At 37.6% G+C, this 27,109-nt stretch overlaps 1 protein-coding gene across 1 annotated transcript in view; it reads left to right on the top strand.

Moving 5' to 3' along the window:
* The window catches only part of LOC107556591 (centrosomal protein of 112 kDa-like), a 182,007-nt gene that overhangs the window by 103,156 nt on the left and 51,742 nt on the right, over positions 1-27,109 (top strand). Inside the window, exons 23-24 of the mRNA XM_016239723.1 lie at positions 26-208; positions 12,704-12,934. Of these exons, the coding sequence (XP_016095209.1) occupies positions 26-208; positions 12,704-12,934 (414 nt within the window). The remainder of the gene's footprint in view (positions 1-25; positions 209-12,703; positions 12,935-27,109) is intronic.

Below are 27,109 nucleotides of genomic sequence, written 5' to 3'. Positions count from 1 at the left end.
GTCTTACTTCTTGTTGTCCAATCAGATTGTGGAACTGAAACTGCAGCATGAACAGGAGCGGACGCACCTACTCCAGACACACAATGCTGAGAAGGACAGCCTGGTCCAGGATCACCAGCGGGAAATCGATAGTTTGGACAAGCAGGCGAGGGCCACCATGGTCCAGCAGCAAACGCAAACCCTGGAGGGGAGGAAGCGCGATGCTCAGGTAGGGGGTCCCTTCCTTTCCGTCGCTTCACTATTTTGTTTTTCTAATTAGGATAATGTTACAATTGATGGCTATTTTATACTGTGTATTTTATTTCATTATTGCATTTTTATATGTTCCACTACATAGAATACCGTTTGCAAGGTACTTAAAAATCTATAGTATTTCGCGTACTTTTTCGCAACACTGTTGTCATGTTTTTATTGTACCGTGTGGGGGGAAAAAACTAGGATTTAATTAGGAAGAATTCTAAAGCGCAAACTTATTGGGCATTATTTTTATGTGCAACTTTCCACTTGGGAGAATTCCTTAAAAATTCATTGAAAAAAGTGACTGAAACCACAGGATGCCGGATGAAGAAGGTAAATTCCCCAACCCGTTGCCGCTGTGGCCTTTTATTGTAAACCATAGGGTGCATTCTTCTTTTCTTGGGTTGTTTATATTGGGTTTAGTAGTATCTGTGCACCACCACTGAGTTCTGGTTTTGTCGCTACGGTGTAGGTAGCAATTATCTAATAATAAAGCTATTCTCTAATATCTCAAACTACTGGAACAGGCATTTGTCATTTAGAGAGTATTGATGAGCTCTTTAGCCATAAAACCTCCATTTTGGTCATCAGCGGGTTTCTGGTGCCTGTTGTGCCAATTGCCCCGTCCGCCGCTTCCCTTTCCAGCCTGGCTATCGTAAGATCCCTGTGGGAAGCCGTTTGAAAGCCTAGCCCCCAACTGTGGATTCACTGGGCTCGTCAAACCCCAAGATTAAATGTAAATTGTCAGCATGGCTAAACCATATTTATTGGCTGCTAGCAAGAGAAACAAGTTCAGAGATATTGATGCTGCAGAGGACATATCGCTCTACGCTGAGACGCTCCAATGCGGATATATATATATATATTAGCGAAAATGTATGGTAACATTTGTTGATAATATTGGTCTACTTATGAAGTGATCTATATTTCGTGGGGAGGATGTCTGTTTTGAGTGAAAGTTATTTTTTTGCTCAGCAAATGTGTTATTTGCTTCCGTCAGTTTTACTGTAGTGCTGTTAGTGGTTTTGTATCAGTGATCAATTACTTTCAAAAGTGTTTATCGATGGTTAAACAAAAAAAATTATGTTTTACAAAAAATATGTGATAATTAAATACTTGTAAAAACTTAAAACAGAAGCTGTCAGTAAATCAACGTGTATCATCATGTATACTCACCGCCACATTGTGTCATCAAACAAAACCCAGTGTTGTTGAGTATTCATGTCTCACGTCCTCCATCATGTACTGAGTAGTAAGTTGGCACTTAAAGGAAGATGTTTGTGGTTTGGCGGATGTCTTCTGTAATTCATACTGTAGATGCAGTTTTGGCCAAGAGTACATCAAACCCTCTACGGCCCAAAAAAATCTCCATTCCCTCCAACTTACTAAGAGTGAAACTAATGGACTGGAAAAGATCCCAGGAAATATTTGCAAGAATATTGATAGGTAAAGACCTGATGAAAGCTAATGCTTTTTATAAAGCGCTCTAACATTTTTTTTTTTTTTACCTCAAACTTTAGAGACCCAAATGATGGTTTGGGTCCTGTTTGGATTGGTAGACTTCCTATAGTATGCGGCACACTTTTGTTTAGTAGTTGTGATCAGCTCAATGTTTAGTTGTTGTAATCACAACGTTACTTACAACACTATAAGCGCAGACTCTGATATAATTTGTGCTTTTATATGGTGTCATAACAGCTACAGAAAACTTGAAAAAAAAAAGCTACTTGAAAGTGAGTGTTATGGCCACAAGCCCAAAACAAGAGCTGAATGCCAATTGTTATATTGAATGAGTTTTATTTTGAAGTGCAAAAATCCTGTACAGTTATGTCTTTATTTTTTCAGTTTCATGCAGCATGGCTTGACAATACACCCGCAAGAAAAACTGGAAGCTACTGCATAGTTGACAACAACAGCTGGTAAAATGCTATAACTATCTGTCCACAAAAAAAGTTTAAAATGTAAAAATACACTGAAGTTGGTGTGCTTTATAAGTGATCCAAACTTCGAGCACCTGGAAAGTGTTTACTGTGAACTGAGCCGCTCAAAACTCTGAGCCGTGTCATAGTAGTATAGCTTTAAAACAGACATAGTAATGATGTTTACAGTCCTTGTCCATGCCACTAACAAATTTGCCCAAAACAAATCACGATCTTCATTTCACAACCGTACAGGAAGCTAGGGAACGCCACTAATTCATGAAAACAATCTGCAAAGGAGAAGTTTTGTGCAAAGTGTAATGGGCGATTTTGTTCTCTGTGAAAATTGTAGAAGATTGATTGAAAGATTGAAAACTGATCCAAAACAACAACAGCAGTGTCAGTAGGCAGTGCTCATGCTGTATGACTGAGGCATGCTGGGAGATTTCAAAAGAAATTTGTAATTTTCCCACCTTAAGGCCCTTTGACACCAAGAACGCTAACTATAAGAATATTTATGTGGTAACTATAACTGTATTAGCATCTACACTAATGCACAAGAATGTTCTGTTCATTATAAGCGCATAATGACATGTAATTTCAAGTCAATCAGATCATTGCACACTGACATATGTGTCTCCATGTGTTCACACTGTCTGGCGGCCATTTTGAAAGCTGTCTGAACTTTCACCAAAAGAGTAGCTCCTTTACATGCTTGTAGGGCTGGGCAAAAAAAAAATAATTTCGATTAATCGTTTTTTTAAATGACGTCGATTCAACATCGATTCTCAAAAGCCGTGAATCGATCTTTTCCGGGATTTATTTCAGCACACATTTAAAACAAGATCTGATTAACGTGAATCTTGTCATTAGTCTTCTCCACTAGATGTCACCCTTATTTACCTTGCACGATGTTACAACAGAAAACTATTTAGCAGTCTTAAGACTCAATGCTACTACTGCTAATAAATATTAATAAATCTTTATTTTTAAAGAAATAATCACATCTGTTTTCTTTTTAATTTTAACAGTAAACCTCTGTTGTGCAGCACTTTGTTTGCCAAAAAATAAAAGGGTTTAATTTTCATTTGATTAGGATAAATTAAATTAATGTTTTATGCCTTCATCTGATTACCAGAAAAGTTAAAAACATTTTATAGGGCCCTATTATTGTTTAAAAAAGGACTTATACAAAAAAAAAGTATAGGTTTAAAATATAGGCGTGTGGTTCTTAATTTCTTAATTTATTATTAATTCACCATTTGTAAACTGATGTTTACTGTTCATTTTTTAGAAATATCAATAGCATTTGTATTAAAACTATATTCACCGAATGTAATAAAAAATATCGAGAATCAAATCGAATCGAGAGCTTGCGAATCGAAATCGAATCGAATCGGGACTTCTGAATCGATACCCAGCCCTACATGCTTGAGCTCGTTAAAGTCTGATTCTGATTGGCTGTCAATAAAGTTTTTATTGTTCAACAGCTGGAAAAAAATCATCTGAATGTGATTGCAGCAATATCGTTCCTCTGTGGCATTATTGTTATAGTTGTGGTGTGGACTTTCCTATAGAATTAGAATGATTATTAATACTTTAAAGTTATAGATAACGTACTTGTTATGAATGAACTTTAACTGTTGTTATAAAACTTTTCAGAGTGTGAAGATTCTTGTGTTTTATGTAGTTTGAACTGTTAGTTTGAAGTTTTATTGAATTCCCTATTGTTATTGTGAGGGTTAATCAGCCAATATTTAGCCAATATGCTGTATTTTGTTTGCCCATTTTAAAGACATGTTTCACAACCCCTACATCCCCTTGTGAATGGATAATGCACACGTTCCATCATTTCATTTTATGTCTGAGCTTTCACCTCTTTATTGTAGTGAGAGATATAGCATACAGACAGAATTGAACTCGTGTCACTTGTCTCAGGTTATCTGGTCTAAAAAAAAACAAAAATATTACATGCATTTCTGACTTTCTCTGAATGTGGTTTGAGTGATCAGACCACAGGACATTTTTTTAACTGTATTTAGTGCTGACCACTGAAATGAATGGCAGAAGTAAACAAGATCAGCAAAATTTGTAACACTTTACTATAGGGTCCAATTCTCACTGTTAACTAGTTGCTTATTAGCATCACTATTATTAACATATTGGCTGTTTATTAGTACTTATAAAGCATGACCTACATCCCTAATCCTACCCAATACCTAAATTTAACAACTACATTACTAACTATTAATAAGCAGCAAATTAGGAGTTTATTGAGGCAAAAGTCATAGTTAATGCTTTGTTAATAGCGAGAATTGGACCTTAAAATAAAGTGTAACCGCAAGATCAAAATGTATGCTAAATTTAGGTACAGGTAATTTTCTGCCAGGACAATATGCCTGAAAGTTAACAAGATTTCCTTTAATCCTAACACATTGCAATACATAATTTAAAGTTCACCTGTGAAAAATCAATTCCATATATTGGGTAAACGTACCTATTAAGCTCACGTACCCATTAAGCACACTTCCATTTTTGAGATCAGATTATAAAAAGCAAAAATTATTTATTATCCTACTTGATGTCTTAACCAATTGATGTGTTTGTTACTATGTACCTCCTGTAATTTCAAGTCAAGCAGATCGTTGCACACTGAGATGTGTCTCCATGTGTTCACACTGTCTGGCGGCCATTTTGAAAGCTGTCTGAACTTTTCACTACTTATTGTAAAAGTAAGAGATTAATGTTCAGACTTTTGCATATTATAACCTAGAACTTGGAAGTGGCAAATAATTACATTAGATCCAAAAGATAGTTTTAGCAACATAGCGCAGATGCTACAGAACACAGTTAGCTGACTAGCTGTATAAGATTGTGTGCTACGCTAATATATTACTTCTCAGGCATTACTGGCTTGTACTTTTATATCCATAATATTATAAATTGACAGTTTATTGCTGGCCTGTGGTTTTACAGTGCTGTAATTTTTAGAGATTTCATATTATTTTAAGGTGAGCTTAAAGAGTACACTACTATGAAAATCACACAGCTTCAGTGTGACATCAATAAGAAAAAGTATAATTTCATAGATATTGTTAATAATAGTTGTTCATATTAAAATATGTATGAACTTAATACATGACCTAGACTATTTATTTAGCAAAATCCTGTCATTTTAATAAATATTACAATTTAACTTTATTTTATTCCAATTAAGCTCAGTGTGCTCTCTTTAAGCTCTTCCATATTGAACGCCTATGTAAACACTTCATAAACATACTTTAAATATTACCGTATTGGCCCGAATATAAGACGACCCTGATTATAAGACGACCCCCCTTTTCCCAGATGTATCTTTTGGAAAAAGGCTTTTTAAAAACCAAATCTTGTTTTTTTTTTCTCAGTAAAACACATTTTGTCTTCAATTATTTTCATATTGCATATTTTCCTATTTTAATTTTTGTTTTGAAAGTATGGTAAAAACTGGTAAAATGTACCAACAATCACATTTATAAAATATACACTTTTTGATATACCATTAAAAAAAACAAAAAAAACAGGTAGCCCATCTGAATTAGGACATTTAGGCTATCCATCTAATAGTAGCCTACCAAAATCTTATTAACAGTAGAAGTTAAATCTTACTGTAGTCTTCAAATCTGGGTACTGTCTTACGTTTTAAAATTACAAAGAGAGTTTGGTCCCATCAGGCTAACGTGACAGTCACGACTCATGCAGCTGTAAGGTTTTCTTTCTCTTTTGTTTTTACTCGCGATCTTTACAACACGAGTTACATTACGTATTTCATGGCACACTCGTTTTATGCGTATTTGGCGCCACCTGTTGTTGTGGGTGTATTATTGACATGTCAAAGTCTAGACCAGGGGTGCCCAAACTTGGTCCTGGAGGGCCGGTGTCCTGAAGAGTTTAGCTCCAACCCCAATTAAACATACCTGAACCAGCTAATCAAGCTCTTACTAGGCATACTAGAAACTTGAAGGCAGGTGTGTTGAGGCAAGTTGGAGCTAAACTCTGCAGGACACCGGCCCTCCAGGACCGAGTTTGGGCACCCTTGGTCTAGACCCTGAATATAAGACGACCGTGTTTTTTCAGATGTATTTCCAAGAAAAAAACATCGTCTTATATTCGGTTCAATACGGTAACTGATGGTTGTCACTTTAAGTTAATCGATTTTCTATAGATTCTGTCAACTCAAATCTGCAGACTGGCTCTGACCCTTTGGCAACTACTGTGAACTTCTCCAGACTGTAAATCAGTGGAAAATTGGGACAAAAATTGTGTAGTGTATTCCAGCCTTAAGAGACTATAGATAAGTTGACATCCATTTAAAAAGAGGTTTCATAATGAAGCTAGTGTCTGTGTTCATCCCCGTGAATTAAATGTTTTATTGATGTGTTTTATTCGATTTTTGAATGTGTTACTTAGCTGAACGTGGACTAGTCTAGATGTTGCAATGTGCTTAAATGACACTTCATTATGAATATATAACTGATCGACTTGAATGTTTTGTTGCTTGATTTTAGTGTTCAGTTTTTTTTGTGATTGACTTTGTACCTTAAAAAAATATATTTTTACAATTATTCTTTAAAAAATTTCCTTAAAATAAACAAGAATTTTTAATAAAACATGATGTGAGCTTAATGGGAACAGAGGTGTGCTTAAATGGTACAAACATGTACCCATTAAGCACAGCCAGACTTTTTGAATTTAATGACGTATATCTTAATTGAAATGCTTTTGTCATTTAAAATCAAATTAAATATTTTTGTGTGAGAGATTAATATTTTATTTGAACATAACTTTTTGTACTGAAACCAATATCTTGTGCACTAAAAATGTCTCAATGTAGATTTTGGTGGGCTTAATAGGTACGCTTACCCTATATTTTTTTCCCATAAAGAAAAAGTGTTTATTCTGTTTAGCTTGTATAATGCATGACTAATGAGTGATTTAATCATTAACATTTTAGTGAATTTTGATTCAAAAGTAAAGCATCACCAAATAGAAGTGCATAAATAATGACTGTTCTCAGATAGGTCTCTGACCACTCACCCCATATGTCAATGGTCAACAAAAAATAGACTGCCCCAAACTCACACCACTGGTTAAGTCTGTATGGCTGTGTTGGACCAGTTGAACACTGCATTGTATCAATTTAGTGGCAACTAAAAGTTCTATTTAGAATTATGGTTTTTACTTCTTCCTGATTGTGAGATGTTTGTCACATCGGTTCACATTCCTTAAACGTGCTCACATCAGTCACAGATCCAGTGACGGGTAACGTCGCTCACATCTCTTCCTGGAATCCATGGAAAGCTGGCAGTGTGAGTGGACATCCTTCACACACAATGAAGACGAGCGATTCAGACTCATGTCTTGATGTGGTCAGGACATCATGAGCGTGTGAGATGAGCAAATGACTCGTGCTTTTCTCACAGCACAGGGAGCTTTTTTTCCAGGTCGCGGTGACTTGTTTTCGCTCAATACCATTGGTTTGTCATGCCTCATTTTGTGACCCAAGTTATGTGAAGTCAGCGTGTGTTTTCCTGTTAGTTGCAGGAAATCATAGCACATCTGGTTTTACAACCATCAGTGGAGACTTCAAGTTTGTCTACAAGTCTTAAATTCAATTTCCATTCAGTGGTCCATTAGTTTTAGCCCTATCGTTTCCCTTACTCTCATGCATGGCTGTGGAGAGCTGTATCGATCCGAAGGAATATGATGAGGGAGTTAAAATCCCCTCGTCTCTGGACTGGAGTCTGTGTATTAGTTTCCTTGGACTCTGCCGCCCTCCGGGTTCCTGTTTTCTTTAGTCTGTTTGAGGATGAAAAGACCAGAATATCAGGATAGTTCTCAGTAAATATAGTTGCCTGCAGCCAGCACAGTAAACCAATACACAGTAGACTCTAGAGACCACATGCACTTTAATGCCCACTCCACACATTTACAACAGTCAGGCGCTTGTGCTCTTCATAACTATCTTTATCATATGGAAAAAACAGTGGTCAGAATCTACACTTTCACTTATTTTCTCTTTCATCAGCCTACACGCATTAAGTCTTGTTCACACTGAGCGATTTTATCACTGGGGGTCGTCAGGTCGCTGTACTGTTGGTCTCTAGTGAGCGTTGCTACTGCTGGATGATCTAATGTTATTAGTAAGCTGAGAGTCAAGTAATTCATTCTGTTTTAACAAGGATTGATATCCTGATAACGTATAATGAACATGATGAACTGTTATCAATACACAAAAACGTGGTGAAATCACTGTAACCGAGTTCGTAGGAGGCGGGAACCGGCGAACATTCAAACTAAACTTTATAATAAAATAAACACAAAACAGCACAAACAGAACCAAAACACAAAATAAAGTCCAGGCCTGGTCCTCTCGGGATGTACCGTCCTGTAATTGCATGTGTAATTACAATTAATTTCTGTAGTTACATCTATAATTGACCCTACCCCTACCTTTTAAACCTAACCATACCACCAAACCTGTCCATAACCTCACCAGTGTCCCGCTCAATAGCAGCAAAAGTGTTTTGCAGTTCAACATGAACACAATGGTACATGGTGCCTAACAATTCATTATTTTATTATTAAGTACATAGTATTTAAAGACACCTAATATAAAGTGGGACCCTTTATTATACATATTTTGAGTAATTTAAGACATTATTAATTAAATATGGATGAAATGTTCATTGAAATACATTTTTTAAATGGATTTTTTACTAACTACTATTAATTAAGGTACCTGTGAATTAAACAATTATAAATGCTATAAACATATATTGTAGTTCACCTAACTCCACAACAAATTCTGTAAATTTAATGGTATTCATAACAGAACAGGACTGAAAAATATGAATATAAAACTAACTATATTGGCATTCATTATAAACAACATTTATTATAAATGTCAGGCTAAACAATTTAATTTAAAGTGTAACTAACACACACACATATATATTTATTGTTTTGACTTGATTTGATTTGATCTCCAGACATGTTAATGTCTCAGACACTTACAAAACAAAGAGTCATTTAATTTCATTTAGACACACTGTATGAACAACAGATGCTTAATTCTGCCATTTAAATCCACTAGTACGTTTCCTTGCGATTTCGTCTTGACAAATTCCATGTTTTTTTCAGTAATGTAACATGGAGTTCAAACAGCATGGGAGAACATCTGAAATCCGTGGAGTACAGCATCATACCGCTCTGATCGGCAAATTAATGATGCTGTCAAACTTTCAAAGAGCTTGATTCCCCAGTAAGAGATTAGAACACAGAAAATGAAGGCGGACATGGCATAGGAGATCAGGCCTGCTTTCTGATGTGCCAAAAACAACAAGCTTGTTGACGGCGGTCACGTTGTCTCTTGCACCAGCAGGGGGTTTGGATTCAGCCGTTTTGGGTTGTCATGCCGCCCAAGTAATCTCAGAGCTGTAATCTAGGCAAAGGGTGGCTGCTTTGCAGGAGCTCAAATAGAGCACATTTTTTAAAAGATTTGGTTTGGTTTTGTAATTCCCATACTCCCATTTGTTATTTCATAGTATTTTGAAATGTAGAAGAATGAGTTGTCTATACTAGTAACTGGTAACGAGCATTCTATGATTGTTTCAATTACCTCTCTAGTATGAGAGTGGAAGCTCATCCAACTCAGTCATGCTGCTTATCCAAAAGTCATCGTTCAGATTATTTTTTTCCACATGGTTGACACAGTGGACTGTTTGCCAAACCACGGCTGGTTTTAAGCAGTTGTCTAATGACATTGTCTTGATTTCAGCTGCTCTTTTCAACTCTGGAAAACACAAAACAGCACCATGAGTCCGTCCATCCAGCTGTGATGGGTCACGGAAGATGGGCTCCAGCAGACTGGCTCTCAGCACCAGATGGGCCCTCGATGATGAAAAGGGTTTTAATCTTTGGCCAGACATCACTGAAGCAGAGCACGCTCAGACGCTTTTCACTGGGCTTCACGTTGAATGCTTAAAGACATGCAAATGCATTTCAGCCGAAGATTTGGATCGCACCGTCCGTCTTTCATCCAGAATGGTGCCATAGTCCTTGAAAATGCAAATTGAGGAGCATGCCACGTATAATACCTCAGAAATCACCATAAGATAACAGGGACCGGCATACTCTGTCTTATCTGTACCCGTCTTTTTTTTCCTGAGCAATGCTCTTGGGATAGCTCACTAGCAAATGATTTCACTTTGACAGTGGTTCAATCACCAAGTCACTGTTGGTTTCGAGAAGCCATTCTACTGGACTACTATATCCAGTTGTATCGGGTGGATCACATGAGCTTCGTTGTCTGTACTCCATTGGTTTTCCCCGCATTGTGTGTAGCTGCTCATTTGCATAAACTGTACTAAACTGTAAAACCATCTTTGCACTGAAGTCATGCTGGCATTGGCATCTCACTTTAAAAATGAATGACTTCTAATTGTCTGATCTGTCTTCTAATTGTATGCGGTGTAAACACCATTTAAGGCATGGGATTGACAAGCACACTTTTAAAAAATAAATGAGGTTTTCACAACAATGCCACTGAAGAACCATTTTTGGTTCCCCAATAAAAAAATGGAAAAGAACCATTTTTTGTAAGTGTGAAGAACATCTAAAGAACCTTTTCCACTATAAAGAACATTTTGTGGAATGGAAAGATTCCACGGATGTTAAGGGCTCTTCATAGGAACCATAGATGCCGAGTGAAGTGGAACAATTCTGACAAGAAGTACTGTTCCACTGAGGAAGTGCCGTAGGTAAATTTGTGTAGCCGCTTACAATGATTTAAACCTGTCTGGTCCTATTTGCCGAAGAGTAAAGGCCTGCAAGTTTTGTGTGTTTTGGACCGTGTATGCATATTTTCATTTTTGTATTTTGTTTCTCTTGGTTCTTAATGAATATGTGCACAAATAACTGAATATATCACAGTCTGTCCTACATTCCTCTCTCTCAGTTCGTTTTAATTAAATTCTTTTGTTGAACTGTTGAAGTTACATCATACGTGATGCGACATTCTCAGTGGTTATTGCCTTTCATTTTCTGTGCTAGTTTCTGAGCTTCTTTTCATAAAAGCACGTCCAAGCCCATCAAAGATGCATCAGAAAATTCTTCCCAGAGTCCAGTTTAAGAGGGAATTATAGATTAAAGGCTCCTCCGAGCCGAGATCTAATAGCTTTGTGCCATTGCAGCAGCATGTGGGCTGGTGCTGCGCCGCTCTGGCCTTATTGGACCCGCGCACGCAGTCTTGGCATCTGGGTGTTTGTGCGACACGGCTTTGAAGTTTGCTGCTATTCCCCAAGTGGCCGCAAAACAACTTCTGATGCTTTTCCGACAGATGTGCCACGTGATGCACTTAGCAGTCTCCTCCTAGGGATGTTTGGGAGCACGAGGAGCAGACGAGGGACTGCCAACATGCCAGACTCTACCACACGCCACCGTCTGCGCTGCGAGGGTTAAACGCTTTGGGAGCACAGATTATTTGATATCATTATTATGGACATGGTGTGCTGGAGTATAAATGGCTGTTAGCGTCAATTGTGCTGTTAATTGATGACGTACACCAAATCTTTTTTAAATATTTAAAGTGTCAAATGGTGTTTAAAGAGAATATGAGAGTTGGATTCTCTATACTTCATTAATAATGTCCACCCCATACCTAAACTTAACAACTACCTTACTAACTATTAATAAGCAGCAAATTAGGAGTTTGAAGTCATAGCTAATAGTTAGTTAATAGTGAGAATTCAACCTTAAAATAAAGTCTGACTGAAATACGTCCAATTACAGAAGAGCAGTGTGAATGCAGTTTTATGTTAAGGGTCTGGTGGCTTAGAAATACGTTGTGCCCTGTTACTACTACTAGCAGTGAGTATCGCTACTTATTCTCCATAACACTGTCCATTTGTACTCAAGTTTCAACCTTCGGTCAGTGTGTCAGACGGTTCTTGACTCTCAGAACGAGGTCTCTGACAGGTCTGTCAAGGGCTAATTGCTGTGGTAATGCCTTTGATTCCTTCTGTTTTTTTGTAATTCATCTACTCTTTTTCACTCTCTTTAACGTTAATGCAAAAGCACATTGGTAAGTGGTCTCAGTGACTTTTTTCATCTTCCTGAAATGAGAAATGGCAGTGGTACCTCATCCCCATGTGTAACTGACCTTTGATTTGCGCTAATTTTGCTCATTAAATCAAACCGCTGACCTTTGTGGAATGCCGAGCTTTGATGTTGAACGCTTGTGGCTCAGAGATCAGAGGCTGTGGTGTCTGTTTTCCTCTTCCTGGCTGGAATGGGCACAAATGCTCCACTTATCCTGCTTTGGCTTGTTTCGCTTATCCTCTTTCTCTCTATCCGGACTCTTCTGTCTTTTTTCACTTTGCATTTGTTTCTGTTTTACAGCCTAAATGTGTTGAATTCCCAGATTCAGTATTCCATAAACACATCATCTGTTCCATGAATGGGTGCATCTTAACGGATTTACAAATTTCGTTGTTTGTGTTTCTCACCAGACCATCTCTGATCTGGAGGTCCAGGTGCATTCTCTGAGGAAGGAGCTGTTGGCAGCCCACAGTCAGAGGAAACAGCAGCTGACGGAGTTGGGTGTGCTGCGGGAGGAGGAGCGACAGCGGGCCGCTCGGGACCAGCAAGCAGCTCTAGATCGTCTGCGGGCCGAGATGGATCAGGTGCGGCAGGACCTGGAAAGAACCCACAAGGCTGAAAGAGAGCTGGCCCAAGAGAAGGTTGGTGTGAAATGCAGGCAATGTATTTTTGGCATTCTAGGTTGCAATTCAGGTCGCTCAAGCCACCTGCACGATTTGTATAATGTGACAGGCCGGTCATCATTAGCCTTGTTCTAAACCTTATTGAGTTACTGTCTAAATAAGAAGCTCAATTTGTAGACAGCAACTTGGATGCTCTTACCCTTAACACAAAGATTCAAGTAGTACTCTTATGCAATTGATACTAACCATGGATATAAAGTATTAATGCATACATGCCGCCATCTTGGAGTGGTCAACAGGGCTTGTTTGAATAAAAGTCAGTAGTATTGCTTTTGGCTGGAAGCATATCATTGCATAATAAAATTACTGTCTGGGTGCTAATCTTCCCAACGTTTGTCATGACAATCATATTGTAGAAAACTGTATTTGGAGGTTACAACAAAAAAGGGAAGTCACAGGAATTGTGGGACAGGCATAATTTATTTCTGGCACTACCAATTATTTTCTTTTGATATTATCTATAATATGCAGGATCATCAGATGTTTATAGCAGAACAAATCCTGTGAAAATCAGTTAGAAAAGACAGGATCTGTCAAATCACTGTTATGTGTTAATTAAAGAATCTTGGCCTTTCCAACATGACAAACATGTAGATGTATTGCCATGAGCTAATGTGGTGTCTGTGCATTAATATTTACGATTCCCATGTTTCTGATGTTAGCATGTTGCTATGTTATGATCACACTAGACTTTAAGCATGCACAATTTCTTTGGATGCTGCAACCATAGATATGTATAAGTAGATGCCCTATTAGCGGCTGTTTCTGTGGGCCACTATACGTAAGCCGTCCGCCATATTGCAATGTCTGTGAACACTCAAGAGCAAGTTGCTGGTGCATCTGCACTGCAACGTTAGTTATGCACATTTATATATGCGTTACACGTATTTATATATTCAGTAGACTTCAGAAGATGCTTTTGCTAAACTAACACAATACAACAAGACAAAGCATTTAGCTAAGAAGGCATTTAAAAGGGACTTTAGTTTAAAAACCTGTAATATTGAGTTAATACATATTAAAAACACAAACCAACACATTATTACCTGTGAAACGTTAACCAGTTTCTTCAGGAATTTAATTGTATGTGTTTTTACAACCAGGTGCTGAACAAAGTTGTTGCATATTGAAACTCATTGATTGTTATTGTGAGTGACGACATAGACCGTTCCAAGATGGCGGACGCGTCAACGTATCTGGAGGTGTCGAATGTGGCATCTACTGTATACATTTCTTTGGTTTCAACGGTTTTGATATGATGGCATGCATCTTTTTAAAAACTTAAATTCAACTCATAACAAATAAGAATAAATCCAAAAATCTACTACACTTTCCTCCAGAACTGTAGTTTTAAATTGATGTTTTTTTCGATCTTCTGTTGGTCACACGGTTTCGGTTTCACGTGATATGGAAGATTTCACCAAGTTGAACTTTGGAATGCAGCAAAATGCGAAACAACTTTGCATAAGATGCATTTCCACACTCCTGCATTCGCATGTGTTTGAATGGAAGTCAATGAAATGAAATCAGTAAGTTTTTTCAGACTCAAATCTCATTCAGTTCAAATATTGGGATGTGAGAATGATGGTAGAGAAGAAGATTTTGAGAAAATTATTTCAGAAGACTATGAATATAGAGCGTGGACTTTTTTGGGGGTGTTTATAGAACTGTTCTGATTCTCCAGTATGATTGCTATGTCTATGTAAGTTACTCAGTGTTAACGTCACACTTCACACGTTCCACAATCAATTTCCAAAAGCCAGGATTGCTTGTATATGATCAGACTCTGTTTCTGGAGAAAAAAATTAATGAATTAATCACATGCACCTGTTGAGCACGCAACAAATAAAGTTAAACTTATAAACAGATGTATGAATACACAAGACTAGCATCTCACCTATTCACGTGTGTATACACAAACGCTTTCGTACATGTTCATTGATGGGCTGTGTTGGCTTGAACTGCAGCGCTGAGGGAATAGATCACTTAGTATTTAATTAAGCACATTAGCCCCTCTTTGCCCCAGCTCTATAAAGGTTGAACAAGCAGACTTGGGCGACTATACCGGAAATCCTGCATCCTTTCAGTTTTTAAAGCTCTTGATTCCAGCCGCGGAAACGAGGGCTGGAAAGCGGCTGTAATCCAGCACAGGTTGGCCAGGAACCGGCTAAAGGTGGTATTGATCAGAGGGTAATCCTGATTAGGCCCATCAAAGTGATTAGTTTTCATTAAACTCGTGCACCGCTGCTGACTGCACCCTCCCCCAGGACATCTGCGGCACATTAGCGTGCCATTTGGCCTCTTCATAAATCCTGGGCCTACATTTTGGAACCATATGTGAGTACATTGCTGCACATAAATCCCATCTGAAGAGAATTCCGCCTCGCTTTCCCACTCTCAGGCTGACACGTAAGGCTTGTTTACAAAATCAGTCTCTGTTTCTGCCACCCCTCATCTGATACTCATCCTGACCTGCGGCTGAAAACTTCCTCTGAAGAGACTTCAACAAAGTCTGTCTCTGAGACTGATTGACACACTTCAAACTAGTGCTGCCAAAGTTAATGTGTTATCATGTTTTAACACTAACATTTTATTCAGTTAACACATTCATCATTTGATGAAAAATAAGACTTGTTGGCAAATCAGAAGACCACAGAGGCGGGGCAAGCATTGCAAGTTTTTGTTTACAGTAGCAAGTTGCCGTGCCAAATGTTTTATTTGAATGCAACATGACGGAGGAGGCATTCTACTCTGCGTTTTGTTTAAAAACCATTCCTGAGCACTGCATCTCGCATTATAGACACAAAGACGCGTTTACAGTACTAAGACCATAATAACACTTTGAAGAAGGCACCTTGTGTCTCAAAGGAAACAGTTATTAACTGACCAAATTTGCCACATAATGGTGTTGAGTCTTCAAGTTGGTGAGAACATTATCATGTATTCTGAAAATTATCATTCAGATGTAGCAAGAAAACATACGTGTGAGGTATTCAGGGATATTTCACCAAAAATAAAAATTCATTTTTCTTCTTCCAAACCCACTTACATTCTTCAGTGGACTACATAACTGGAGTGACAGTTAAACATCTCCTTTTGTGTTTCATGAAAGGCAGAAAGTCATACCGGTTTGAAACTTGAAGATGAGTAAATGATGACAATTTTCATTTTTGGGAGAACTGTCCCTTTAAGGCATTTCTCACTGAGTCATAAAGAGAAACACAACAAATGGATGCTCATATGTATTCTGCGTAAGGCATGACTCTTGTGAGGTAAGTAGTGTCATTATTACTATTACAGATGTAGATAAATATGGCATAATGAGACAGATGATGTTAGTGCTGGCCTGTGAGAGTGACCAGGCTATTATAATGCAAGGTAAAAGAGGTAAACCGGCTCTCTGATCTCTCTCTGGCCAGAGGTGCAACACCAGACTCATTCCTCCAGAGTAAAGCTGTGTTATCCTCTGAGGATTAACAAAACATCTGACTCACACACATATACATACGTCTCATTTTGCCACTGTTTCATAGCTCACCATTGCAGTCCAGTACATGAGTCATCCGTGGTGTTCGCAAAAATAAATCACTATTACTCATATTTAGAGTTAGAACAAACCTCTAGCCCTATACTAAATTTTGGCACCATTTGTGCTACAAACATAAATTATTTCTTAATTGATTCTTTTTTTATGCTATCAGACATATGATTTTTATCTGGTGGACAATAAAATGGACAGAAAAATCTCAATAAGTCCCCTGCATTTGAAGTGCATAGCCTTTTGATGTGATAGTTGGTAAAAAGATATCGAATAGTAGGTTTAGGCTCTTTTTGTTAAGGCTAGTAGGCAACCACGCAAAACACCTTAGCATCCTATCATTGTGAAGACAAGAAAGCACAACTGCACTGACATTCTCTTCAGAAAATGTAAAAACTAGTTTCTCCTTGTTGCATGATAGTAGAAACGTTACTAAGATAAATCCTATTGGTTTCACAGATTATTAGCCAGAATGCTTTAAATGCAGCTAATGATTTAGCCTGGTACGTTATCTCTCCCCAACTGCCTCAGAGCTTCTTTTTTTTTATGTTTCAGAGGGAAAAGTTTAGCTATTTTCATTTGGAAGTTTTTAGGCTTTTAGATTTGTAGTGACTTGGCATGTTTCTAAGCTGAAATTTCTTATTCTTTTGATGGCGAGAGAAACGCTGTCCTCGGCAGTCAGCCGCTCCTGAAATGTCTAGCCAGGGTTTGAAGACAGATCCCAGAGAAAAGGGAAAGAGAAATCCATTAAATCCATGAATGGGTTTTCATGAAAGACACAGGCTTTTTGAAGGGGAGCTTGTGGAATAAAATAATAAGAAACAGAATATCAGAAGCGATAAGATCATGTGTTAGATTGTTCCAACGTCAGACGCTTAGCGAAAAGAAAGGAAGATGAAAGTGAATTTATTCCAGTCTCTGTTAACAACAGAGGTTTATCTGGCTGTGGCTAGTGTGTGCGTGTGTGTGCGTGCAGACACCAGTACCCAATCTCCATCCACCACAGAGAACCCTGGGAGCCTTGTTCCTCCAGATAAACCTGACTTCTCTCTGCAGCTCACAGCCAGTGCCTCTGATGCTCAGATGTTCTTTGTACTTTCTTCTTCTTTTAGCTTTGGAGTAACGGCTATACAAATCACTGCTTCCTGTCCTGAATTCCTACGGATTCAGCCCTTTTCATGTCTTCTCTATTTTAACGGCAGATTCCTCAACAAAATCTGCCAGTCAGAAAACGTATTAAGTTCAAAGCTGATTTTCAGATCAGCATCCCTCTTTAATCACTGCATACAGTTCGATTGGGTCCAAAGAGCGAATGTGTTTTTGTTATAATACCTCGTGCCATATATGTGAATATTAACTCATATTTTCTAGCTTGAGAAACTAAGGGTGCTTTCACGCTAGCACTTTTGGTGCGCAGGGGAGGGGGGAGCAATCGAACTCGGGTTCGGACCAGGCAATCGAACCAAGTGTGAAAGCACCGTAAAAAAGGCAAAATGTAAATAAATCTAGATTATACACAAAGATTAGCAGGTACAAAATCACTACAGCCACTTTGTCAGCGCAAACACTATATGCACTGGTATAATGCTGTGACATGCATAATAAATCATCATCATTTCTATGTAAATGAGGCTCTTTATAGAATGAGCCATAGAATGAGCCAGGTTCCAAAATATCTTTGCTGTTTGTCTACGGCAGTTATAACATTGCTGGTACAGAAGACTGCGATTGCACAATTTAAATTGTGAGCATTGAAATGCTTGCACTTTTACCACATCTTCTGAATTCTTATAGTCATCAAAACACAGATATATACAAATAAACAGTGTGGAGTGGGTCAAATTAATTCTTAGTGCATTCTCCACTAGAATAGCCATTAGGTTGTCTCAGCAAAAAATAAAACTCACTGAAAATCATAAGATATTTAGAAGCATTATTATGTCCACAGCTAATTACCAACATGTAGATTTCATGCACCAGCCCGGAGAAGATTTCAGTTTCCTTTAGCATTCCCATCCAAAGTAAAATGGCATATGAAGACTGTTTATATAGTATCATAGGGGCATTCACCCTGAAGAGGGGCAGTTTTCCTAAAAAAGTAGTGTGCGTAATGAATCCCTGTTGAAAGAGCAGCCTTTCTTTGGACTCATCACTCTTTTTGGGCTCTATTTATCTTCTCCCACACGCCCTCATAGCCATCAGATCAACCCACTTGTTAACACCATCAGAATAGGCAGGGATTGAGATATGCAGGTAGCTCTAGCATGTACTCTTGAGCATGTTTCATCTGCCAGCGCTAAATGAGCAGGAATAGTTTGGAGGAGGATTTGGCTCTGTATATGAGGATGACAGTTTGTCATGTTCCTTCTAATTGTGTTTTGTTTACAGACATATTCCTGATTCATATTGTTTTACCTCATTCCTTGAGTATTTCAACTTTTGAGTGATCAGTGTTTCTCAGATGATGCAACTTCAGAGTTTAACATCAAAGGGATTGGTCATTTCAGCTATAGCTGGAGGTGCTGAAATGGATGTGGCTGGTTCCCTTTTCTGTTTTCTGTTTGCCCCAAAGCCAAAGGCTCAAGGAATTGCCCTGATAAAAGGCACCAGCCTATCTTACCCGTATGGACTGGAGCTGTCAGACCAAACCTAGTGGCATAGATTTGACATGAGAGCGGTCTCAGAGCATAGACATGTGGCACCTCTCATGAATTGCTACAATGTGGCCATGTTCTCTTGCACTCAAAACAATAGTTCAGCCAAAAATGAAAATTCTCGTCCTTTACTCACCCTCACATTATTCCAAAGCCATATGACTTTTTTTTTCTTTAGTAGAACACAAAAGGGGGAATGGTGAGGAATGCGCTTGTTGTCTTTCCAGCTATAAAATAAGTAAATAAATACATAAATGCATATAATAATTCAAAATAAATAAATACATGCATACATACAATACCGACATACACCATAACAGTATGATAAAGGTAGTCCATATGACTTGGGCACTACGTTCCAAGTCTTCTAAAGTCATACAATAGTCTTGTGGTCCCAAATTTGGTCAATATTCACTGATAAAATAATATGGGGAAAAAAAGTTGCCAGAAAATTCTTCTGTAGGGCCCTGTAATTTGTTTTATTTGTTATTTTTCCCCAATTTATTATTTTTTTTATTTGTTTTATATTCTTTCCCAATTATTGTGTTTTCCATTTTATTTTTTATGGATTTTGTTTTAATAGTTAAGTTACATTTTAATAATCAAATATTATGTCAAATCAATTGAATTTATGAAATAGTTCAATACTAATGTATTAATATCTTAATAATAATAGTGCCTAATGGAATTTTTCAAACACTCTGTATTAATTGTTCTGGATTTGTTGTTTTATGGTTTAATGCACATTCATTATCAATAATGGTAGTAATCAAATTAATGAATAAAACTTTTAAAATCTAAAAAACAAAATTATGAAATTTGAGTAATTCCTTTTATTTTTTTGGCTACACAACAGAGGTGTACTCTTTAAATTAAAACAGAGACAAAAAATTTAGTACTTTTTTAAAATAAAGAAATATTACTTTGGAAAAAAAGTACTGTATAATAGTAATATATTTCTGTCACAATTTCTTCAGGTTAAACCAAACTCTTATTTTGGCAGGTTGTAGTGAAGTCCTTGAGTTTCCCTGTGTGTCTGATGATAGTTTTATCAAATGAAATGGTTAAATGTTGTGAAGTGACATTCATAGCAGTTCTGGAGATTGTCACATGTGCTTGAGCATGTGTAGTAGACACGTCATGCAGAACAAGCAGATTTTTGTTTAGATAGCAGTCCTTTGCCGTTTAATATTAACATATTGCGATTTGATTAAGTGTACAACCCTACTTTTGGTTTATTCAATCAAATTTTGCCACATCTGACATTCCACATTATATAGTAAATTCCATTTTTACGTCTAGATTATGTGATTCCATCCGTGCTTTCCACATCACAGAAATCATTGAACCCTACTTCTGTGTTCTTATTGTTATATTCTTTCTCTCACACAAATATAATTCTGTAGTGCCACTGCATCTGCTTCCAGCTGCATGGTCTCGGTACATGCATGAGATCACCATGGTAACTAGATGTGCGGCATACAACTGATGCGGTTATTTTTGTTTCCTCACTGTGACAAAGAACAAGAGAAAAGTGCAAGACAGAGGTAGTGGTAATGTGAGAGATTTTGCTTTGAAAAGGCAGCACGTGCTTTTTTGTGCCGTTCGTCTGCAGCATAACAGGAGGCAAATTGAAGAGCCATGTTTGGCGAAAGCAACCAACTTTACGCTAGCTGAAGAGAATGTAAATGATGTAGAAGCAGGCGTTGATCGTCTTCTGCGGGGGCTGTGTTTAGCCACACTATTACTTCATAGAGTCGTATATTCCACAAGCTGTCCTTTTGGCAGACTGGCTTCAATATAAGCTGTTTTTAGACTAACAAGAAAGTTTGAGTTCTGAAACTTACAGGATGTTTTTATAGTACCTCTTATATGTGAAAAGATCAAGGGAATTTTGGTTTATTAGTTCATGACCCCTTTAAATTGTATTTAACCCAGACCAAAAGTGCATTTCTTGAAACATTTTAGCGTAAATTGTCACATTGAAAGTTTGCATAAGAATATGAACACATTCGAGCAACAGCACAACGATAAAGCAAACGTGACTTTGCACAAATACTGTGAGTCTGTTGCACGTAAAAGCTTTCGCTCAGTTAAGAAAGCAGGAAAGCGGTCAAGATTATTGCATCTACACATTGCATAATGAAATGCACCTGTTGACTAAGAAGGATGTGGCATTGGTACAAGATTTCCATTGAGCAGTGACAGAAGGGATTAGAGCGAATCAGGCCCCGAGAACATGGCTGCTGCTGCTGTCTTAGAGAACGCGGTAAACACACTCTCACTTCAAAGACACATCAATACACCCAGCTCCCCCACGGCGTGCCTGTCAGCTGTCATTCTGCCCAAAGTTTGGATGTTGCCTCTTTTTAACTTTATTTGTTTTTTGTTAATGTGTCACCACCATTTTTAGTCTCTGTTTAACATTACAATTCATATTTTCTCTCTCTCTTTCACTCCTGACGGAAGATGGGGGCGTTTTGGGGATGTTGTTGTCATTGTTTGTCTTCACTTTTTGTCCCTGCAAACTTATTAATTTCTGTCAACCGGTTTCTCTGCCATTTGGAGATACACCAAATCCCATTATTTTTGGTCATGGATTACAGAGAGCAAAACAGTGGGAGAATATGATCAAAGACACCTCCCCATCACCTCGGAGTGGCAGATCGAGAGAGGGAAATGGAGCTTAATAGCAGAAAATCAGATTTAGACCCAGCCAGGCATGTGGATGGATTTGGTGATTCTATTTTTCTTTCTTCTGCGGAGATGAAAGTTTCGCCGTTTTCCCCCCATCCTCCAGTTTTCTCATTCTTTTCCTCTCAGTATGGCTGGGAAAGTGGGTGACACAGGAAGAGACTGCCACAGACCGGCAGTGTAGAGCTGTGGAGAGCTCTCTGGCTTTAGAGCGCTTTAAAACACATCCACAATGCCACCAGCCACTTTAACATCACCCTTGAACAGAAATTTTCAACTTAGTGTTTTACAGGCTGACTTTTGAAAGTTGGCATGAGGTGTGATCCATAAAGCAGCTTTATTTGACCAAGAACAGTTAGTAAGGCATAATGCACAATGAGCTAGTTATCACAAAATAAACCCATGGTGATCTCCATGAACCTCACGATAAATGTTTGTTTTGCAATAATGAGCAGCTAATTATACGGTACACAGCTACTTCCCAAATAAATAAAAATAATGCTTCAGAGAGCGACTGTATAATAAATAAATATAAAAACAACAGTAAAAAATTACATCCAAAAACTGAAGCTGTCAGAACTTTGCCATGGTAGCAACTTTATATCACTGATTTCAATTAAAATTGCAATTAAAAAAAGACGTATTTCATTAATGGAAATAAGATTGTAATAGAAACACATGACACCAAAATAATGCAATAAACATTCATTTAATAAAATATAATTTAACATAAATACCTAATTTGCATTAATAATAAGAAAAAACTAAAAAGAAACATAATTTCATTGAAAATCTCCAGTTTATGATCAATTGTAAGATGGCTTCATCTTTCTTGCTTCACAAAACAGTACATTTTACAGTATTTTACCGTAAAATTGTATGAAATACATTACATTTTTTCACCATATTGAATTTCATCGTTTTTTTACAGTGTGCTGTGACACCCAGCACAATGGTGATTATTCAGTAATATTTGAATGCTGCAACTGATCAATCCTGAGACCTGTATAATAATATTGGATGTGCTTTGTTACAGAGCCAGTATTGAGTTTCGCGAAGTCTAAAACATGACTATTGGTCAGTCAATTGCAGCTTGCAATTTTGAGAAAGTTCTTGCATTTATTGTGTGTGATATGCAGCAGACGGTCTGTGAATGGCCAATCTGTGGGCTTTCCATTTGCAGCTCAGACCATCCTCCACCTATCACCAAAAAGACACGAATGAAGTGCTAGACAAACCAATGCATAATGGCACAAAGGCCACATGTCAACAGGAGCTCTTTTCTCCTTCTCCAGCTGAAGGACAATGATAGATGGTGTTGTGCAGCAATCAGTGTTTTCTGCTCAAAGTGGATGGTTTACAACTATAAAGTTAAAGGTTTGCCGTTATTTACAGGTCAGCTCTCCACACTTACGAATTATTGATGAAGCTGACATGAAGAAAGCTGCCCGCCCCTCGTCAAAAGGCTTTAATCACACCACCAGATGGAGATGGCGGCTCTAGGGTCACCAGCCAAATAAAAGGCTCTTATTGAATGCCTAAGCTGGCCTTTGTAGTGTTGACCCTGGCGGAAAATCAGCACCCAAGGTCATCAAATGGGACGAATCGCAGGAGGTCCCAACTTAAAGCATGAGAGGCCAGCAAACTCCCCAGCAGCCTAAATCCTCACGCAGATGGATTCATGGCTGTGTTCCCTGATCCCTACCGCCAGTCCACTGATCCACCTGCTAACAGAGGTGTGACAGATCCCTGCCCAAAAACAGATTTTGGAAGCCATGATGAAAATCAAACAGTCCTAGCCACACAACACACACACACACAGGCTGGGGGTGTAGCCACACCTGCCAGTGTAATACGTGACGGCCCTTTTAAATAGGACGAGGAAGGACAAGTGAGGATTGATCTGTTTTTCATTAGCATGGTGTCACCTTCACTGACTTGATTTGTTCACAATAGGGCTGAGTAATATAGATTAAAAAAATATATTTTTTTAGCCTTTTGATGATTTCCAATATACATTGCCATATTTATTTGACAGGTGTGTGGATGCATTTTTTTGTTTGTTTTCATTCAGAGAAACCATAATTTCAGCCAAGTAATGCTAAATGATAAGTAAATGTTAAGCTAAATGATAAATACGATTTCATATTAGGGTATGTTTTCCATTTTTACTAAAACATAAATAATGCCACACAGAGCTGTCCATGTGATTTTAATGATCATGCAAACAAATCAGCCTTCTGATTCATTAAAATTAAGAGTTTAAAGTATATTCACCAAACTGAAATCATCTAACCTTTTCTACCATTGTTGAACTTCAGAGACCATATAAAAACATCTTATTATCATATTCTTGGTGGTTGCTTGCTGAAATTAGGTTTTATGGTTCATGTCTCTCCTTAATTGTAGGTTTTGAGAATTTTGGAGGTTTATGGGATTTTTTCATCCCTTTTCCAGAAAATCACAAGTCTGATCGCTTAGAAAATGAGCAGCTCATCTCTCCTCAACAAGAGGAGATTTCATGATTTCAGGTATCACTGGCTGTGGCATGAGTGTTGTGGTTATAATGTTGTAGTCTTTCCGATTTTGAAATCTAAATCAAAGGAAGTCAGTATTCTGAGAATAATAAACAGTAACTAAAAATCATGTCTTGCACATCTCTCCTTCTCTGATTGATAATGGTCTGAATCTAGCATGGAAAGTGATTTACACACATCATTTATTTAATGTTCACAGACTGGAAAAACATTTGCTCATCCGTCTAAGATTGAAAAACCTTGACTGTGAATGTTTTATGAGTGTTTTGAGATGGAAATCATTAGAATAAAGCATCTACTTTTTACAGGTAAATTCATATCTACTACAGTAATGTTAACATTTCACTTTTTGTGCCTTTGCAGTATTTTATTGTTGGTATCTGTGTTTTATCCTGTAGATATGAAAGGGATATTTTAAGAAAGTGTTAGTGACACTTTATTTTAAGGTGTCCTTGTTACACGTTGCATGCACTTACTATTATAATAACAAAAAATTATGCATAATTACATACAAGTAACCCTAAGCCAAACCCTAACCATACAGTAAGTACATGTAGTTCTGTTATGACAACTCTCGGAGGGATTGGCATGGTAATGTACATGACAATGTTAATGTATTTGGTCTTGGCAGAATAGATCTGCTACGCTGCTGCTGCTGCGGCAGAGCAAGTACCGAGACTTACTACTGTCAATACATCCACAACATGCTGCTGTGAGCATGTAAGAAATACTGCTGCTGCAAATATAACATACATGGAATAACCCCCATATAACATACATGAATCACCTCGTAGCAGATCTACACAGGTGGAGCTGGGGAAGGTGGAGAGTTTCTGAAGCAAGCTGCAACTGCGACGGCAAGCACTAGTCATACATTTGAATGCTGAGCTCGCTGCTCATTGGCTACCGATACAGGAGAGAACCAATCAGCTGTGCCATGTGATAATGATGTCATTAGGTCAGATTGAGTTAGACCTATCGAACTGCGCCATCTAGAATTTCATGCCAGAACTCTGTATTTAATTAATATTACTCAGTACTTAAATGTATAATTACACTGTAACATGGACACCTTAAAATAAAGTGTAACCAAATTGTTTACTCCAAAATAATATTGTAACGCAAGAGGATATGTTTATTAGAATCTTCACACTGTTCTTTTTTCAATGCAATAAAAACCAGCAAAGATCAGCATTAAAAAGTAGTTATTATGACTTTTTATATATATTGTATTCTATATTCTGGAGTTATATGAATGTGAAATATTATTTTTCCCTCTTGTAATAGTAGTTTGTCTTGTAATGCAAGTTTTCTACAACTGACAAAATGTTTATAAAGCTTGAGTATGCTTCTTCTCAGTTATGTATAATATGATTTCAAAGACTAAATCATTACTATAGGAAATAAGTAAAATTGTCTTTAATAGGTACTATTTGGTAATGTGATCAAATTTGGTACTTGCTTAGCACTTTGACTTGCTTGAGGTGAGCAACTGGCATGACTTGACTTGTCTAGCTTGATTATGACTTGCATTTCTTTCTTACTCCCACCTCAGCTTTTAAAATATTGTGAGATTTTTTTCTCTTCCTTTTATGGAGTTTGATGACCTCTGGTCTCAGTATGCTTTCATTGTATGAAAAAGTACAACTCGTACTGATTTGAAAACAACATGAGGATAAGTAAATGATGACAATTTTCATTTTGAGTGAACTGATCCTTTATGTTTGTGTACGCTCAGTCTTCACGGTGCTATCTCTTTCCCCGACACCAGGAACCAATAAACCCAAGGCAGTTTGGATACATAAGAATGTACGTTGCTTTTAAAACCATGTTTACAAAAAATTCTTCCTCTCCAAGCAACACAATCCAATGCAGCACTCGCCAAAAATCTCTTAACACATACTGCAAAATTGCGGAAAAATGCCTGCCAGCCTTGTACTTATTACACTATCAAACCTAATTGTTCCTGTTTTTTTAGAAAAATAATTACATCTTATATTATCCCTGTAGGTATGTTTGCTGATGTTTATTTTCCCTCTGTTTTAATGTGTATGATTGGAAGGGTTGTGATTGCTCAGCTCCAGAATTAGATTGTTAATGAAGGTTGGCTTAGCGCTGCATGCTTTGTGCTTTCAAAAACAGTAACATTCAAATACAGCGTTCACACTTCAAAGGCCGTGGACTCACACCGGCAATATTGTAAAGCGATTGCAGCACCTGATAGAAGCTTAAAGCGCCTGTAGCTCTAAGATGCCTTTGGCAAGGTACAGACATTTGCTAGGAAACACACACAAAGCAGTCCAAATGCTTAATTTTTCCATGCTTTTCCAGTTTTCTTACTGATTGTGTTTTTCCATACTCAGTGCAGATCCATTAAGCACCCTCTGTTCATTGGATCCTCTCTACTTAGATCAATGTTTGCATGTTACAGGATTAGTTCTTTAAAAAAAGAAAAGAAAAATTGTCATCATTTACTCATGTTGTCTTTCATGGAAGACTGAAAGAATATTCACGCTCAGGGGGTAGCCATCATTTCAAAAGTGAGGGGAACAAAAATGACAAATATTGTTGTTATTATTATTATTATTGTCTTTAATAGAGATTTGACTTTTAATTGATTTAAGAAATTCAGGGCCAGATTTACTAAACAGGGCAAATTAGCATTACAGTGCAATTCCATAAAGCACCGATGAGAGGGGAAAATTCTGCG

Source organism: Sinocyclocheilus grahami, unplaced genomic scaffold (assembly GCF_001515645.1).
Source record: "Sinocyclocheilus grahami isolate Dianchi unplaced genomic scaffold, SAMN03320097.WGS_v1.1 scaffold574.1, whole genome shotgun sequence".
Taxonomy (NCBI): domain Eukaryota; kingdom Metazoa; phylum Chordata; class Actinopteri; order Cypriniformes; family Cyprinidae; genus Sinocyclocheilus; species Sinocyclocheilus grahami.
The sequence above is the reverse complement of the archived record's forward strand: the minus strand, read 5'-3'. Positions and strand labels throughout refer to the sequence as shown.